The sequence below is a fragment of the Gopherus flavomarginatus genome, chromosome 3, assembly GCF_025201925.1.
Source record: "Gopherus flavomarginatus isolate rGopFla2 chromosome 3, rGopFla2.mat.asm, whole genome shotgun sequence".
Classification (NCBI taxonomy): domain Eukaryota; kingdom Metazoa; phylum Chordata; order Testudines; family Testudinidae; genus Gopherus; species Gopherus flavomarginatus.
In genome coordinates, this window is record NC_066619.1 from 105,897,167 (window position 1) to 105,915,375 (window position 18,209).

Genomic DNA, 18,209 nt, shown 5'->3' on the forward strand with positions numbered 1-18,209 from the left:
TATGGCGATCAGCTAAACCCTGAGCATGCGGGCAAGACTCACCAGCCAGCACTCAGAAAAGAATTCTTTGCAGTAACTCAGATCCCATCCCATCCAACATCCCATCACCGACCACTGGGCATACTTATCTGCTGATAATCAAAGTTCAATTGCCAAAATTAAGCTATCCCATCATACCATCCCTTCCATAAACTTATCAAGCTTAGTCTTAAAGCCAGATATGTCTTGTGCCCCCACTACTCCCCTTGGAAGGCTGTTCCAGAACTTCACTCCTCTAATGGTTAGAAACCTTTGTCTAATTTCAAGTCTAAAGTTCCTAGTGTCCAGTTTATACCCATTTGTTCTTGTGTCTACATTGGTACTAAGCTTAAATAATTCCTCTCCCTCCCTAATATTAATCCCTCTGATATATTTATAAAGAGCAAGCATATCCCCCCTCAACCTTCTTTTGGCTAGACTAAACAAGCCAAGCTCTTTGAGTCTCCTTTCACATGACAGGTTTTCCATTCCTCGGATCATCCTAGTAGCCCGTCTCTGAACCTGTTCCAGTTTGAATTCATCCTTCTTAAACATGGGAGACCAGAACTGCACACAGTATTCCAGGTGGGGTCTCACCAGCGCCTTATCTAACGGTGCTAACACCTCCTTATTTTTACTGGAAATACCTCGCCTGATGCATCCTAAAACCGCATTAGCTTTTTTAACGGCCATATCACATTGGCAGCACATAGTCATCCTGCGATCAACCAATACCCCAAGGTCCTTCCCCTCCTCTGTTGCTTCCAACTGATGTGTCCCCAATTTATAACTAAAATTCTTATTATTAATCCCTAAGTGCATGACCTTGCACTTTTCACTATTAAATTTTATCTTATTACTATTACTCCAGTTTACAAGGTCATCCAGCTCTTCCTGTATGATATCCCGGTCCTTCTCTGTGTTAGCAATACCCCCCAGCTTTGCGTCATCCGCAAACTTTATTAGCACATTCCCGCTTTTTGTGCCAAGGTCAGTAATAAAAAGGTTAAATAAGATTGGTCCCAAAACCGATCCTTGAGGAACTCCACTAGTAACCTCCTTCCAGCCTGACAGTTCACCCTTCAGTACGACCCGTTTTAGTCTCCCCTTTAACCAGTTCCTTATCCACCTTTCAATTTTCATACTGATCCCCATCTTTTCCAGTTTGACTAATAATTCCCCATGTGGAACAGTGTCAAATGCCTTACTGAAATCGAGGTAAATTAGGTCTACTGCATTTCCTGTGTCTAAATAATCTGTCACCTTCTCAAAGAAAGAGATCATGTTGGTTTGGCACGATCTACCTTTAGTAAAACCATGTTGTAATTTGTTCCAATTACCATTGACCTCAATGTCCTTAACTACTTTCTCCTTCAAAATTTTTTCCAAGACCTTACATACTACAGATGTCAAACTAACAGGCCTATAGTTACTCAGATCACTCTTTCTCCCTTTCTTAAAGATAGCAACTATGTCAGCAATTCTCCAGTCATACGGTACAACCCCTGAGTTCTGAGGGATGGTGCAGCGTATGCAGTTCTCCCTGCTCACTGGGACATTCGGGAAGGGACTGTACCTCCTAAGGACAATCCCCCTGTCCCAAGTTCCTCCTGCAGCAATCCAGATCCGCAATGCCCCCAACACTATGTTGCTACAGTCTAGCCTTCAAGCATGGTTTTTACTGTCTAAAATGACTTGCTTCTATGGGTCTGCAGCAAGGCAGAGCAGCTGCTTTGGGAGCCTAGAGCAGGCCTCTTCCTGCCAGCAGCTCTGCGGGATACAGCTGGCTTCTAAGGCCTAGCACTTCTTAAATTTAAGAAGACATTTTAAAATAAGGAGAAAAATAGCTTGGAAAAGTATGAAGAGGGCAATGGTTTTCCAGGGCTGATCTAGGGCAGGAAATTGTTCCAGAGTAACCTTAGTGACAGGACAGACTGAGCACGCACAGAGAGGGACACGCCTGAGACTTTGGCCTTTATTCAGTAATAAAACCAAGACAGATGAAGATTTATTAATGTGACATCTCCCACTTGATCTCTGCAGAGCAGATATTTACTAGGGATTGTAAAAATTGAATACTGGTATCCACTTTCCTTCAGAAACACACTACTGAAAACAAGATAAACATCCTAATGGCTCAATCCTAGGAACAGAACATTTTTAAAATAAATATAGTCTTGAATTTATAAGGATGCATTTTTAATCATTTGGAATGTTACATGCTCTGATGATTATCGGGACTTCATTTGCCAAGAACATTGGGGCTTTTAAACACATCTAATTCAGACCATCTCTCTTTAAAATACAAAGAGCCTCAGAGAAGAAAATATCATTCCTGAACCTTTGTAGGTTAAAACTTTTGCTGCTGTTTAAAAATTAGCAGGAGGGAATGGCTATGAAAAGCAGAACCATAGATATTATATGGGCAAGATTCACAACTAGTCAGGAGGCAAGCACAAGGGCCTGTGTGGCACTTTAAGGGTTGAAGTGGGCCTCAGGGCTTGTCTACACAAACACTTAGCCTGTGGCAAGCAAGGTCCACATGGACAGCTAAATCATGGCAGGCTAGTGCAGGGAAGATTCACAACCCAGCTAGCCACAAACCAAGTGTTAGTGTAGACAAGTGCTAAGTGATTCATCAGCTTTGCATGGGCCCTGCACAGGAGTAGATTTTGCCCTATGTAAATTCTACTTCAGATAAAATGCTTATAGGGAAATTGCAGCATACCTTGTTGTGGGAAAGGTGTGTGTTCCTACAGGGGCTTGATTCACCTCTGCTGGAAATCAACCCTCCCCTGCACCCTGGGAGAGGGATTCACCCTGAGTGAGGGCAGGCAGTGTTTGAACTCTTCATGGAAAGTTCTTCAGCTTTAAACTGTGACCAGGCCTTCACAGGAGCTCTGCCAGTGGAGGCTCCCTGGGAGATAAGCTGAAACAGTACATACCCCATCTGTCAGGCCAGACCCTGTACCCCGTACCGTGAAGGCTGCACTGGCCAGTTGTGGCTTCCCCAAAGGAGAAATGGCTGCTGCCACCTGGAGCCATCACCATCCAACTCTGGGTGTCCTTTCTACCATTGTATGCTCTGTTCCAGAAGCCAACCAGTGCACTGTACATTCCACAACAGTGAAGAGTAAGAGAACTCACAGCTAGGGACACCAGTGGAAACCTCTACTCTTACAAAAAGACCCTCGCATGCAGATAGGGCCTCAGCTTTAAAGCCTGGTTCCCAAAACCAGCCTCCCTACCAAACTCAATGTCCTAACATAGACGGAACTGCAGCATACCGATATTCTAACAGCTCTCAAATACATTAGAGCAGTGTGTACTCTGCAAGAACTTGTTATATGCTTTTGGGTAGGTACAGGCAACCTTAAATCTGGCATTTCCCAACTTTTGAAGCACTTGACTTTACCACCCAAACATCCTTTTCATGTAGTTTTTTGGATGTAGTTTATAGTTATAGCGTGTATGCCCAGGGTGTGGGATAGACACATTTAAAAATACGTATGTTTAATATACATATATGCCTTCATATTTTAAATGTGTAGATAATGTTGAGTCTTTTTAAAGAGAAGTGACGGACTCGTGCTGTGGGGTTTTAGCAAAATCAGAACTTTGTTGCAAAGATGGCTGCATAAGCCCTGAGCTCCCTCATATATTACTGCTGTACAAGTTTAATAGCACCACTAGGTGAATATATATTAACATGTTATCTAACTCAACTGACTTTTAAATAAGTGGCATACATTACAGCTGGAGCCAGGCATAGCATGGGAAAGCACTGGGTAAAACTCCCAATCATTTCCTATTGGGTAAAATTAACCACATACAGAGGGCCAGCAAAAGGCTGATGTACCAATTAAATCCTACTCAAACCATATTTTGAAGGTTTTAATGAGAGGTAAGTGGTGCACTGGCCTTTTTTCTGGCCTCTCTTTTGGGGAGTGAATTTCACCTTCAGTCCTGACCTGCAAGACCTCTTGCTGTGCAGGGTTACATCTAACTCCAGCACTCTTAGTTGTGTCAAGAAGCTCAGAGTTTTCTTTTGCATCTAGATGGCAACAAATTCATTTCAGTTGTGATCTAAAATAGATCTTCCAACTGCCTTCCAAAAACACAGAGCTACCGCACTGATCCAAAGTATCACACAGTTTAGAAGGAGATTTTTAGACAGAAGGCAACTAGGCACCTACCACTACTACTACCAACTCCCACTGAAAGTCACTAAGACTGAAGTGTCTAAACCGACATTTGTGTCTTTGAAAAATCCCATCCTTAAGTAGGGGAAAAATCTCTCCACAGCTAGAATATTACTTTAATTTTCAAGGAATGCCAACAAACTTGTTCTATTCATTCTCTCCTTCCCCATCTGGTATTAATACAATCTCTGTATAGCTTGTCTCCTATGGACCTTTGTGTGGCTACCCCGCAAGCCATATGACGGCAGCTAAGAATTATGTGGTGCGGCATCTTTTTTCATTACCTGTGACTCTGATTTATGATCCTTTTGGATTTGAAGCTGATTCAGACTTAATAATAGTCAATATTTATTTGTGAAAATCAATTACAAATTAATTCACTTTAGTGAAAAAAAATTCTCTGTCTCTTTGTTTTTATATTGACCTTGTTTAAGATGAGATAACAAGATACCACTGTCCTGGGATCTTCAAGGGAGACATCTATGTTTCATTTTTTTAAATGAATTTACCAGCCTGCCCTGTGTGATAAATGAATCTTCTTGCCTGCACTGAATGACTATGTATCACTGACTAAACTAGATCAAACGGGATACAATGGATTAGGTGCATACTCTTACCTGTTGCCATTCTCTAGGGTACCAGGATGGTGGGCAGTCAAAACGATTGCAGGCTTGCACTAAGGTGGGCTTCGGTTTATGACACAGCTCATCTGCCAAAATCACTGTCTCATTCGTCTCTCTTGAGAGGAGGTGAGAGCAGAAGACATCTCGAGTCTGCAGTCCAACTCCACAGGTGAGACTACAGAAGCTCCATTTCCCAATCTCCCACCTGAGAAGGGACCAGAAAGAGGAAGCCTTGAGCATACAATGAAAACAACATCACTCACTTCTTAGCCTAGTGATAGCTGGACTAGAGAAGCTGTAACTGAATGGAAACTGCTGAAGCTTTACTTTCAGATTAATTTGGGTTATTTTGCCCTCCTCCCCACCCCAGCATCCTCATGTCTGCACTATAGAAGCTAAACAGAACCACTGATTGATTATTGTTGTTTTGTATTGTAAATTCAGGTCAAAAGTTCTTTGACTTCAAGTCTCTCAGCAGCCTGCTGTCCCATGGAAACACTTCCGCCTCATAAAAAAGGGTTATTGCTGGCTGTAGCACTTGAGGCTTATGAGCTCAAGATAGAACGAGCTAAAACAGATTGGCTCTTTTGTGGAAGGGCAGGGAGGAATAATCTAGTAGCAATTTCATTAGCGTAAATGCTGCTGGTGCATTGGGGAGGAATCTCTGCCAGGAGACTAGGTTGTAGGATTCCTAATTTACTTGCTGTTGCTGTTGGGGATGGGGAATGCCAGAGCCTTCATGAATGGCAGTAGGATGGCACCACTAGCATTGGAAGTCACTGGCTGGATGCCTAGAGTTACAAACATCACCTCTGTATCAACAGAGGAACTGTAGGTGCCAGCATAAATTAGCCCTTAAAAATACCCTAATGTTAATCACAATAAACACAAAACTTTCTTGCAGCTGGGCCCCTCCTCAGCCCCATAGATTAATTTTGGGAACGTTTACTAACATGGTCAACTATGCACAGACCCCAGCATAAATAGCTGAGCCCCACTCCTTGCATACCAGAGAAAGCCAGGGGCTGAATTAAGGCTCTGACTTACACACACATTATTAAAAATGAATCTTACGTTCTTGACAGGAGCCCAAAATGTCATCTCATCAACCTTCCCCAAAACACTAGGGCTAGACTTGAATGCTCCTATGTATATTTGGAAGACATGAGGGCTGGATTCTGCCATCTTTCCTAATATTGAGTCATACTTTCCTTCCTGAGTAGTCCTACTGAAATCAGTGGGAGTAAGGCAATATTCAACACCAAAAAGGCTGGAAGAATCTGTCCCTGAGGAAGCAAAACAAGATAGAAACCAACTCGTCTGGTTCTATGGGAAGGCTAGGTTCAATATTTGTTCTCTCTCTCAATTATGTCTATATCAAATCGTTCAGGTTACAAGTAAAAAGAGTCCCTCCGCCAAATGACAGGGCTGAGCTGCTCAGAGTGGGACCCAAAAGCCACAGTATGCTCTTTCTGGGCCTGATCTGTCAACAAGGCTATGTCATTTGACACCAGCAGAGGATGTGCTTTGTACATCATCCGAAACAAAGATTCTGTAGGTGGAACTTAGATTCCCATTTGTTGCTGAAATCCAGCTCACCCTTCTCTAGCAGGTTTGGCTCTGCAGAGCTAGTGATAATAATAAAAACTTGTTTTTGTAAATAAAATAACCCTATATAACATGGAGCACATATTGAGTAAGAAGGTGCCATTTTTACAGTCACATTCCTGACCACAACACATTAAATACCAGTAAGTCTGATCATTGCACCAGCAGCTATATTTCCATTAAACAACAGTGACATCTGGCAGCCAGTTCCACTAATCCAGTGTGCTCCCCTTACAAATGAGAGTATTAAATCAGATTTTCCTATAAAGTTGCCAATCAAAATTAATGTAGATATCAGCTACCCTCTGTTCATTGAACGTCTTAGATTGAGATATTTGAGTCGGGTGCTAAAAAGAAGGCATTTTCCTCCTCATGAATTTATTTTGATACGGGGCTCATTATATCAGCTGCCAACATTTCTTGTCTTCAAGAGTGGCTAGTCATTGTTCCCTCCAGCAACTCCTTGTTTGTTTTGGTATAAATGTTTCTGTTGACAGTTCACATCCAAGTGGCTAGAGTGCCACCATAACGCTTCCTAACTCTTGGCTTCTGCAAAAGAGGGGGTCTGTTTCTTTATACAAAGAATAATGTCATTTTTCAATAGGAAGAAAAGATTTGTCTTTGCAGCATTTACATTTTTCTGTTGAAAGTTTCATCTATTGCCCCATCTGTAACACTGGCTTGTTCAATTTTCTCCATTGGCTCCAAACGGGAGAGTCTTAGAGGGGATCAGGAAATATGGGGTCAAATTCTTCCTCCGCTTACACTTGTGCAACCCCACTGACTTTAATGGCGTTTCAGGGATATAAGTGAGCTTGGTCCTTAATGGGGAGGTCTGAATAACCAGAAAAAGCAGGAGTTATGTGGATAATCAGTAGTATTTACAACCTAATAATAAAAAAGGACAAAGACCAGTGATAATGGGTATGTCTACACTATGGGATTATTCCGATTTTACATAAACCGGGTTTTGTAAAACAGATTGTATAAAGTTGAGTGCACGCAGCCACACTAAGCACATTAATTCGATGGTGTGCATCCATGGTCCGAGGCTAGTGTCGATTTCTGGAGCGTTGCACTGTGGGTAGCTATTCCGTAGCTATCTCATAGTTCCCGCAGTCTCCCCAGCCCCTTGGAATTCTGGGTTGAGATCCCAGTGCCTGATGGGGCAAAAATCATTGTCGCGGGTGGTTTTGGGTAAATGTCATCAGTCACTCCTTCCTCCGGGAAAGCAACGGCAGACAATCATTTCGCGCCCTTTTTCCCTGGATTGCCCTGGGAGATGCCATAGTATGGCAACCATGGAGCCCATTCAGCCTTTTTTTTTTTTTTTTTACTGTCACCGTATATCTACTGGATGTTGTTAACAGATGCGGTACTGCAGCGCTACACAGCAGCATTCATTTGCCTTTGCATGATAGCAGAGAAGGTCATCAGTCGTTCTGTACCGTCTGCTGTGCCACTGTAAATTGGCAATGAGATGACGGTTATCTGTCGTTCTGTACCGTCTGCTGCTGTCATGGGTGCCTCGGGCTGAGGCCGGGGGCGCAAAGACAAAAATTGGAATGACTTCCTGAGTCAATCCCTCCTTTATGGTATCTAAAAATAGAGTCAGTCCTGCCTAGAATATGGGGCAAGTGTACTAGAGAACCAGTGTACCAGAGAACCAGAGAGCACAGCCGCTCCGTGTCATATTCCGCAGAAATGATGAGCTGCATGCCATTCACGGGGGGTACCCCTTCAACAACCCCACCCCTTGCTTCCCTCCTCCCCCAACCTTCCTGGGCTACCGTGGCAGTGTCCCCCCCATTTGTGTGATGAAGTAATAAAGAATACAAGAATAAGAAACACTGACTTGTTAGTGAGATAAAATGAGGGGGAGGCAGCCTCCAGCTGCTATGATAGTCCAGGCAGGACATTAAGCGGTGTGGGGGAGAGGAGCTCAGCATACCACTGCTATGATAGTCCAGGCAGTACAGAATCTTTTCTTTACACATGAAAAGGAGGGGGCTGATGGAGCTCAGCCCCCAGTTGCTATGATGAGGACGGTTACCAGCCGTTCTGTACCATCTACTGGGAATGACCGGGAACCATTCCTATTTTTACCCAGGCGCCCCCGGCCGGCCTCACCTGAGGCCAGCCGGGGGCACTCACGGGCTCATGACGAGGATGGCTATCAGTCCTTCTGCACTGTACCGTCTGCCACCGGGGAGGGGTGGAGAGAGGATGCTACTGTTTACTGCTGCAGCACCGTGTCTACCAGCAGCATGCAGTATACGTAGGGTGACATATAAAAAAGTCAAGAAACCATTTTTTCCCCTTTTCTATCATGGACGAGGGGAGGGAGGGTGTTAAATTGACGAGATAGACCCTGAACCACCCCGGACAATGTGTTTGACCCTACAGGCATTGGGAGCTCAGCCAAGAATGCAAATTATTTTCGGAGACTGCAGGGACTGTGGGATAGCTGGAATCCTCAGTACCCCCTCCCTCCCTCCATGAGCGTCCATTTGATTCTTTGGCTTTCTGTTATGCATGTCATGCAGCACTGTGCTGTGGACTCTGTATCAGCCTGGAGATTTTTTTAAAATGCTTTGGCATTTCGTCTTCCGTAATGGAGCTCTGATAGAACAGATTTGTCTCCCCATACAGCAGTCAGATCCAGTATCTCCCATACAGTCCATGTTGGAGCTCTTTTTGGATTTGGGACTGCATCGCCACCTGTGCTGATCAGAGCTCCACGCTGGACAAACAGGAAATGAAATTCAAAAGTTCGCAGGGCTTTTCCTGTCTACCTGGCCACTGCATCCGAGTTCAGATTGCTGTCCAGAGCGGTCACAGTGGTGCACTGTGGGATACCGCTCGGAGGCCAATACCGTTGATTTGCGGCCACACTAACCTTAGTCCGATATGGTAATACCGATTTTAGCGCTACTCCTCTCGTCTGGGAGGAGTACAGAAACCGATTTAAAGAGCCCTTTATATCGATATGAAGGGCCTCGTTGTGTGGACGGGTATAGCGTTAAATCGGTTTAACTCTGCTAAAACTGATTTAAACACGTAGTGTAGACCAGGCCACTATCACAGAAAATTATCATAGAAAATATGGATAGGGTTGGTTGCATCTCTATTATTACTAAAACTGCCTAACACTTCCCATTATAAGACCCTATTTTTTCAGTTGCTTATAAAACTGTCCCAACTTTTATAATGTTTATTTAATGTATGCATGTGTGTGTGTAATTTTCTAGACTTTTAAAATACTATTTTTCCACAGGACTCCTGCCTCATCAGTGCACCGGATGCACCTGCTCTGGGGATAAATCAAATTTGAGTGATGAAGAAGGCTGTTGTTTATAGGAGCCCTGCTTCATTTGTTGCAGTAATTGGAAGGTGTGTAGTGAATGAGACAGGGGATTTCAGGAAGAGAAAGGATGGTCGTGTGGTTAAGGCAGCTGAATGATGCCCTAGGGAACTGGATTCTATCCCTGTCTCTGCCCCAGAGTTCTTAAGTGAAGCCAAAGAACTGACTTAAACCAAACTTCTCATAGGTGGCCACTAATGGTGTGTTCTTCATTTTCTGAGCTTGACTTCAGACCCTGGAGTCTGAGTTGCAGAAATGCTGAACACTCACAGCTGCAAATGAAGCCAATGGGAGTTGTGCTTTGAACATATAAAACGCTAAATAATGCTACATACTCTGAAAAACCAGGTTCTAGGAGTCTCAAATTGGGCACCCAAAATTAGGGGACCTTAATATCTGTGTGTCTCAATTCCTCATCTGTAAAATGGGGGTAACAACTCCCCCTACATCTCACAGGGGTGTTGTGAAAATAAATTTATGTTTGTGAAGCATTCAGATACTATAGTGATGAATACCATAGTGAAGGCCATGAGAAAATTAAAAATTCTGTCTTCAGAACAGGGTCTGAATAGTGTGTAGTAAATAAAATTTGGCGCCAGACATTGAACAATGGGGAGAAAAGACAATATCAAATAGCTGCTGATTAAATGAGCACCTCTATTCTGTGCATTCAAGGAGGCAAGGATCCTGTGGAAAATATATCTGTATGATAACGCATATGCCCAAGGGGCTGAATTAAGGGTGTGCAGGCAATCTTAATTCTGACATTTCCTAACTTTTGAATGATTGATTTTGCAATCTTGATAATGTTCTTTTAATCTGGTTCTTTGCTGTGTAATTATATGTGTGTCTGTCATACTTCAGGTATTTCAAAGGATGAGTTAAAGACTGGTACTGCAGAATGGCTGTATAGGCAATGATTATACTCTCCCTGCATTAGCCCTGGGCATTAAAATCTGTTTTACCAAAACAGAGAATACTGATTAGGACAAAGGGTTAACTCTTGTTCTTTGCAGGATGTCATGGGATCTTAACTTCTACTTCAGCCACCAGTGATAGGCACCTGATGAGTGTAGAGACTCATCTGAAGAATGGCCGCTCTCCTGACACTATGGTGAAAGTTGCTGTATTAGGGTTAGGTTAGACAGCACAACATCTCTTCACTCCATGACTGTGGGCATAACTCAAATCCTGTTGCTGGTAACAGTACTGAATTATTATAATCAGTAAATTTTACAGTCACTTATACACATGAATAAAGTTTGCAGGATCAGGAACTGAACAGAGAGAGGTTTGTTTAACTGGAACTGGCGTCTTAGTGAACTGACTGTGGCAGTTAGAATAAAATAACATATAAAAAGCTATAAGGAATATTTATTCTTGCTGGTTGACAGACCAGCTGACAGTTTTTGGCTTTGTACTCTCTCTATTGTTTCCTGAAAGTGAAAGAGAAAGATTGCATGATCTCTGTGTGAAACACACTTTGTGTCTCTCTCTCTCTCCCCCCCACCCCCACATCTGCCAGTGCCCAAAGTAACATCAATAAGTAGCAGCAGAACTGCAATGCCATTCCGGCTTTTTCCACAGAAAACATTGGCATGTATGCACATCAAATCATTAGGCTGTGCTTGCTCTTGGTCTGTTAGTTTACCTGTAAGGGCAACGGCTTAAACAAGTAACCTCCCCAAAACGTGTCCTCACCTCACTTAAGTCCTGGAAAGCAGTTTTATATTTTAAACACAAATGAGATGCCTAAAAGCTTTCAGTGACCATAGCTCACAAGGACCAGAAGCAGTAAGTTTTTGACCTTTGCATAGACTTGCGCACATATGCCACACTGAACTTTTGAACTGGCTGAAGAAAAACTGTTCATACTGCTACAGTAAAACAAAGGCATTCAGAGATTGCTGAAAAGAGGAAGGGTAAAATGCGGGGGAAAGACCATTCACAGCGCTTGAGGTGGTTGGGATTTTTTTTCCCCAGAGTTACTTTGCAAATGAGCATAAATGAAAGGAGGTTTATTTTCAAAGGTTCCTATGGAACTGCAGAGTATGCCGATGACAATCAAAATAATACATCCTGATTATTGCCATTGCTAGGTTGTGTGAAAAGTTTATGACAAAACTGAAACGCACTTGATTTTGTATCTTTACAAATTCAAAACAGATCAGTTTTCTTAAAAAAGTTTATGATACTTTCAAGTGAAGCCAGGCTCAGTTTCCCTGCAGATCTTTATTATTATTTAGCACTTGCTCAGCACTGACAATGCACTTGGAGTTGTATAGTACACATAAAGACAGCCACCAGCCCTTGTATTGAACGTGGGCTGGTTCTGCAATGAAATGGTCAAACAGTGCAGCTTCCAATACATTTTATTTTGAGGTTATGGGTTCACCTGTATGCAGCTTCAGAGGTACATTGGAACTGGACAAAATGTCCATTCAAAGCCCTGAAAATCAAAAGCACTAAGTGTCATGTAACTCTAATAAGTGTTAAAGAATAAAAGGGGAGTAGTGATGTATGGTGTGATGGATGTTATAAAGTCTGAGTAATTACAATTTCCAGACAAATTACGTGCACAGAAAAACCATCCATTTAGGAAATCTAGAGATCAGCTCTTGCAAGGAGCTGGACAAATAATGCGTAATGAATAATTTATTTGACTAATTCCACCTTTTTTTCTATTTTTCAAATTGTCCATGAACAGACTGATTTTCCTGAATGGATTCATTGTCCAAATTTAGGCCTGATCAAGCCAAGTACTTAAGTCTGTGCTTAACTTCAGGCATATGAGCGGTTCCACTGAGTAAACTGAGGACCAGAGTGCTCAGAAATTTGCAGGACAGAGAGAACAGGATAGAGATAGACAACTCAAATCTAGCAGCAAAGGAGCGAATGCACCAGAAAATGCCTTCATTCTGCAAACCTTCATTCATAATTTGGGCATTAATTATACTATATTATTACTATTACTCATAATGTGAAACAGTTTCTAAAGCAGAAGCACACGTAGATAGTAATTTAGAGCTGCTCTAAATTAAGAGTCTGATTCTGTAGCTGCTACACAGGAAAAGCTCCCAGAACAGTCAATGAGAATTTTGCCAGCAGTCCCTAAATCAGATATCTTCATCATGTTATAAGGCATTTTTGGTTGTGTGGAGCCTATAGCTTGGAATGGGAGATGACCCAAAGGTTTACATCCAACTCTTAAGTTTTACATAACCTAATATGAATGGAAAGTTTTAAATGGCCTTTTAAAATAATTTCAATGAAAGCATGTTGTTTTTTATTTTTAGAACTAAAGAAAAGTAACAGAAATTATGACCTTGCAATACTGGACTAAGGCTCAGGACATCTGGGGTCAGTTCCTGGCTCTGCCACAAACTCCATCTCTGACTTTGGGCAAATCATTGAAGGCATGATTTAGCAAAACACTTCAGCATGTATTTGTACTTTAAGCATGTGACTAGTCCTATTGACTTCCACGGGAGTACACAAGTGCTTAAGTGCTTTGCTGGTTCAGGGTCAATGGTTCTGTGCCTCAATTCCGCATCTGGAAAATGGGTATAATGAAACTTCTATTCCTTCATCCGTTGTCTGTCTTAAGACTATGCTCTTTGAGGAAGGGACTGTCTCCGACTATTTGTTTGTACAGTACCTAGCACAATGGGACTCTGATCTTGATTGGAGCCTCTAGGCACTACAGCAATATAAATAATAGTAAACAGTTAATTTTGTTAATAATCCTCTATTCACCATAGCGATTGGTGCCAGTATAAGATCCTAGATAGAGACATAGATCATAGTTTTAAAGATATGGGAACTAGGAAGTGATGATAACTATTAACTAACTATTCATGGAAGGTAAAACTGACAAATCTAATTTCACAGTCAAAACTGTGCCAAAAAAATCTAGACTTCAGACACCATGGGGATAAGCACGGTATAGATAGATTAGATAGGCAGAAGTTTAAAGATGTGAAGTGCCTGCTCCAAAGCCTGTTTGAGGCCAATGGAAAGAAGTCTTTTGGATCAGGCCATAAATGAAGATCAGAAATGATGAAAAAACAAAGTAGATTTTAAAACATTCTTATAATCGAGATGTTATAAGAAAGGAACAATTTGAAAGATATACGATCGTCATCTTGACAGTTTCCCTTCAAGTAATTCCAAGAAAATTGAACAGCACATGAGAAAAGCAAACAGTCTTCTACACAAAGATCTCCCAGCCCAGTTATAAAAAAAAAATAAATGAAATTATCATTTTACATAGTTAAAGCCATATGAAAGTGATACAAGAGGACTTATTCTTTTTAAAATAAGCATTCTTCAGTTTGGAGTGAGGTCTGTCTGTGAGCCTCTTACCTCTTAACATATGGCACCTGCACATAGAGACCCTCCTTATTGTTAAGGAGCTGCATGGCAACAGTGTATATTCAAACACACACACCAGAGTGAATTAATTACATATTACATCAATAGTGGGCTTTTTCTCTCTGACTCTCACCCTACACATCCTGCACCTGACATTGGAGACAGAGAAATCTCTGATGGGACAGCACACAACCTTTTGATTTCAGTTACAGTGCTCGATTTGTATTTGTAGCAATGCAACCCAATTATCTGTGTGCATATATGCTTGTTGGACACTTGATTATAACATCCACCGTGGGGTGAATCCAGGGCCGGCTTTAGGAAGTGCAGGGCCCAATTCGAACAGTTTCGACAGGGCCCCATCAGGGATGACTAAAAACAAAAACAAAACACACATGTAAAAAAACACATGGGGCTTGTACTCACCAGGTGGTGCTCTAAGTCTTCGGTGGCTCTTCGGCAGTGGCTCCTTCACTTGCTCCAGGTCTTCAATGGTACTGAAGGACCTGCCACCGAAGTGCCGCCGAAGACTCAGAGCACCGCCGGGTGACTGAAAATTAAAGACACCTCTAGCCAGGGAAGAGATTGTCACTGGGTGCGGGGCCCGATTTGGGGGAATTGGTGGAATAGGCCTGTCACAGTATAATTCCCAATTCTGAACCTTAGCGTCCAAAATATGGGTACCAGCATGAATTCCTCTAAGCTTAATTACCAGCTTAGATCCTGTAGTGTTGCCACCAATCAGGACTTAGAGTAGAGTGCCTGATAAACTCTGGTCTCCCCCAAAACCTTCCCTGGGGACCCCCAAGACCCAAATTCCTTGAGTCTCACAACAAAGGGGAATAAACCATTTCCCTTCCCCCTCCTCCCTCCAGGTGTTTCCTCCCTGGGCTCCTGGAGAGATATACAGATTCAAGTTCCGTGAATCTAAACAAAGGGATTCCCCCTTCTCCTTTCTTCCTCCCAGATCTTTCCCGCCCTGGGTACACTAGGAGATCACCATGATTCAAACTCCTTGAATCACAATACAGAGAAATCAGGTGGGTTCCCCCCCTTTCTCTCCCCCTCCCTTCTCCTTCCCTGTTAAGTACAGACTCAATTCCCTTGAGCCTCAACAAGGGGAAAAATCAGACAGGTCTTAAAAGCAAAACTTTTAATAAAAGAAAAAAAGAATAAAGAAAATCACTGTAAATTCAAGATGGAATATTACAGGGTCTGTCAGCTTATAGAAACTGGAGAAAAAAGCCTCCTCCAGCAGAAATACAATTTAAAATACTTTTAGCCAAATACACATTAGACCCCTACCAGCCAGATACACATTTGCAAATAAAGCAAAAACAATTAAAAAGACTAAACAGCCTTTCTACCTTTTGTACTTATTAAATTGGAATAGAAGATTAGAGAGCCTGTAGGTACGTGTGGTCACTCTCAGAGCCCAGAGAGAACAAAGCAAAACCCAAAAAACACAAACAAAGGCTTCCCTCCACCAAGATTTGAAAGTATCTTGTCTCCTGATTGGTCCTCTGGTCATGTGTTTGGTTCCCTGTTTGTTAACCCTTTACAGGTATAAGAGACATTAATCCTTAATTATCTGTTTATGACATGCCCCCCAAATCTCAGACAGTGGGGAACCTCACTGGCGGTGATTTCTTCCTAGAACTTTAGAATAAACAGATTAATACAACACATGCACCTTTACATATACTACTAAGTATGCAAACTACAAGACTTTCTACATTTCAAGGAAAAATTTCAACCAGTGGATTCTGGGAAACTTTCACGAGAGAGTGCATCAGCTACTTTGTTAGAAGCTCCTGAAATATGTTGAATTTCAAAATCAAAATCTTGGAGAGCTAAACTCCATCGAAGCAGTTTTTTGTTGTTCCCCTTGGCAGTATGAAGCCACTTTAGCGCAGCATGGTCGGTTTGTAGCTGGAACCGCCGTCTCCAAACGTATGGCGTAGCTTTTCCAGGGCGTATACAATGGCGTAGCATTCCTTTTCAATGATTGACCAGTGACTTTCCCTCTCAGACAGTTTCTTGCTGAGAAACACGACAGGATGGAAGTTGTGATCCGGTCCTTCCTGCATGAGAACTGCTCCTATACCATGCTCAGATGCATCTGTGGTTACTAGGAATGGTTTGACAAAGTCTGGGGCCCTTAGCACAGGGTCAGACATGAGCGTTGCCTTAAGTTGGGTAAAGGCTTTTTGACACTCATTAGTCCACTTGACTGCATTCGGCTGGGTCTTTTTGGTCAGTGGGGCAGCGATTTGGCTGTAGTGTGGTACAAATCGCCTGTAATACTCGGCCAAGCCTAAGAAGGATTGGACCTGTTTCTTTGACTTTGGGACAGGCCACTTTTGGATAGCATCCACCTTGGCCTGTAGGGGGTTTATGGTTCCTCGACCCACCTGGTGTCCCAAGTCAGTCACTCTGTTTTGGCCTATTTGAAACTTTTTGGCCTTAACAGTTAGTCCTGCCTGCCTGATGCGCTCAAAGACTTTTTCCAGGTGTTCTAGGTGTTCGGGCCAGGAGTCAGAAAAAATGGCCACATCATTGAGGTAGGCAACTGCATATTCTCCCAATCTTGCTAGTAGACCATCTACCAGCCTTTGGAAGGTGGCGGGTGCATTTCGCAGCCGGAAAGGAAGTACATTAAATTCATACACCCCCACATGGGTGATGAATGCGGACCTTTCCTGGGCAGGTTCGTCTAACGGTACTTGCCAGTACCCCTTGGTTAAGTCTATTGTAGACATGAATTGGGCACGTCCCAACTTTTCCAATAGCTCATCGGTGCGTGGCATTGGATAGTTGTCTGGACGAGTTACCGCATTTAGCTTATGGTAGTCCATGCAAAAGCGTATTTCCCCATCTGGTTTGGGTACCAGAACCACTGGAGATGCCCATGCACTGGTAGATGAGCAGATTATATCCATCTGTAGCATGTTCTGGATCTCCCATTCTATCGCAGCTTGGGCGTGAGGAGACACTCGGTAGGGTGAGGTTCTAATTGGGTGAGTATTACCTGTGTCAATGGAGTGGTATGCCCGTTCAGTCCATCCTGGGGTGGCTGAGAACAATGGGGTGAAGCTAGTGCACAGCTCCTTGATTTGTTGCCACTGCAGACGTTTCAGGGTGGTGGAGAGGTTCACCTCTTCCACGCCACTGTCAGTTTTTCCTTCGTAGTAGACACCTTCAGGCACTCAGCGTCATCTCCTCCCTGGGATGTAAACTGACAAACCTGTAAGCCTCTGGAATAAAAGGGCTTGAGAGAATTAACATGGTACACTATGGGCTTTAGGGAGGAATTGGGAAATACTATGAGGTAGTTAACAGCTCCCAGGCGCTCTTGGACCGTGAATGGCCCTTCCCATGATGCTTCCATCTTATGGGCCTGTTGCGCCTTCAAGACCATAACCTGGTCTCCTACCTTGAAGGAACGCTCTCTGGTATGTTTATCATACCAGGCCTTTTGTTCTTTTTGAGTATCCTTTAGGTTTTCTTTAGCAAGGGCTAAAGAGTGCTGGAGGGTGCCTTGTAGGTTGCTTACAAAGTCCAGAATGTTAGTCCCTGGACAAGGCGTAAACCCCTCCCATTGCTGCTTCACCAACTGTAATGGCCCCTTAACCTCGTGACCATACACAAGTTCAAACGGTGAAAACCCTAAACTGGGATGTGGTACAGCCCTGTAGGCAAAAAGTAACTGCTGCAACACTAGGTCCCAGTCATTGGAGTGTTCATTGACGAATTTACGTACCATGGCCCCCAAAGTTCCATTAAACCTTTCCACCAGGCCATTGGTTTGATGGTGGTACGGGGTGGCAACCAAGTGGTTCACCCCATGAGTTTCCCACAGTTCTTTCATGGTCCCTGCCGGGAAATTAGATCCTGGATCTGTAAGGATGTCGGAGGGCCAACCTACCCTGGCAAAAATGTCTGTTAGAGCCAGGCACACAGCTTTAGCCCTGGTGTTGCCTAGAGCTACTGCTTCCAGCCATCGTGTAGCAAAATCCA

General features: G+C 43.0%; 1 protein-coding gene across 5 annotated transcripts in view; it reads right to left on the minus strand.

The window, feature by feature from the left end:
- ADAMTSL1 (ADAMTS like 1) overlaps positions 1-18,209 on the minus strand; it is a 703,248-nt gene that overhangs the window by 83,150 nt on the left and 601,889 nt on the right. For all 5 annotated transcript variants that reach the window (XR_007773162.1, XR_007773161.1, XR_007773160.1 and 2 more), the window contains one exon: positions 4,838-5,048. Coding sequence is in view for 1 of the 5 variants with exons in the window: in XM_050944097.1 (XP_050800054.1) it covers positions 4,838-5,048 (211 nt within the window). In the remaining 4 variants the exon portion in view is untranslated. The remainder of the gene's footprint in view (positions 1-4,837; positions 5,049-18,209) is intronic.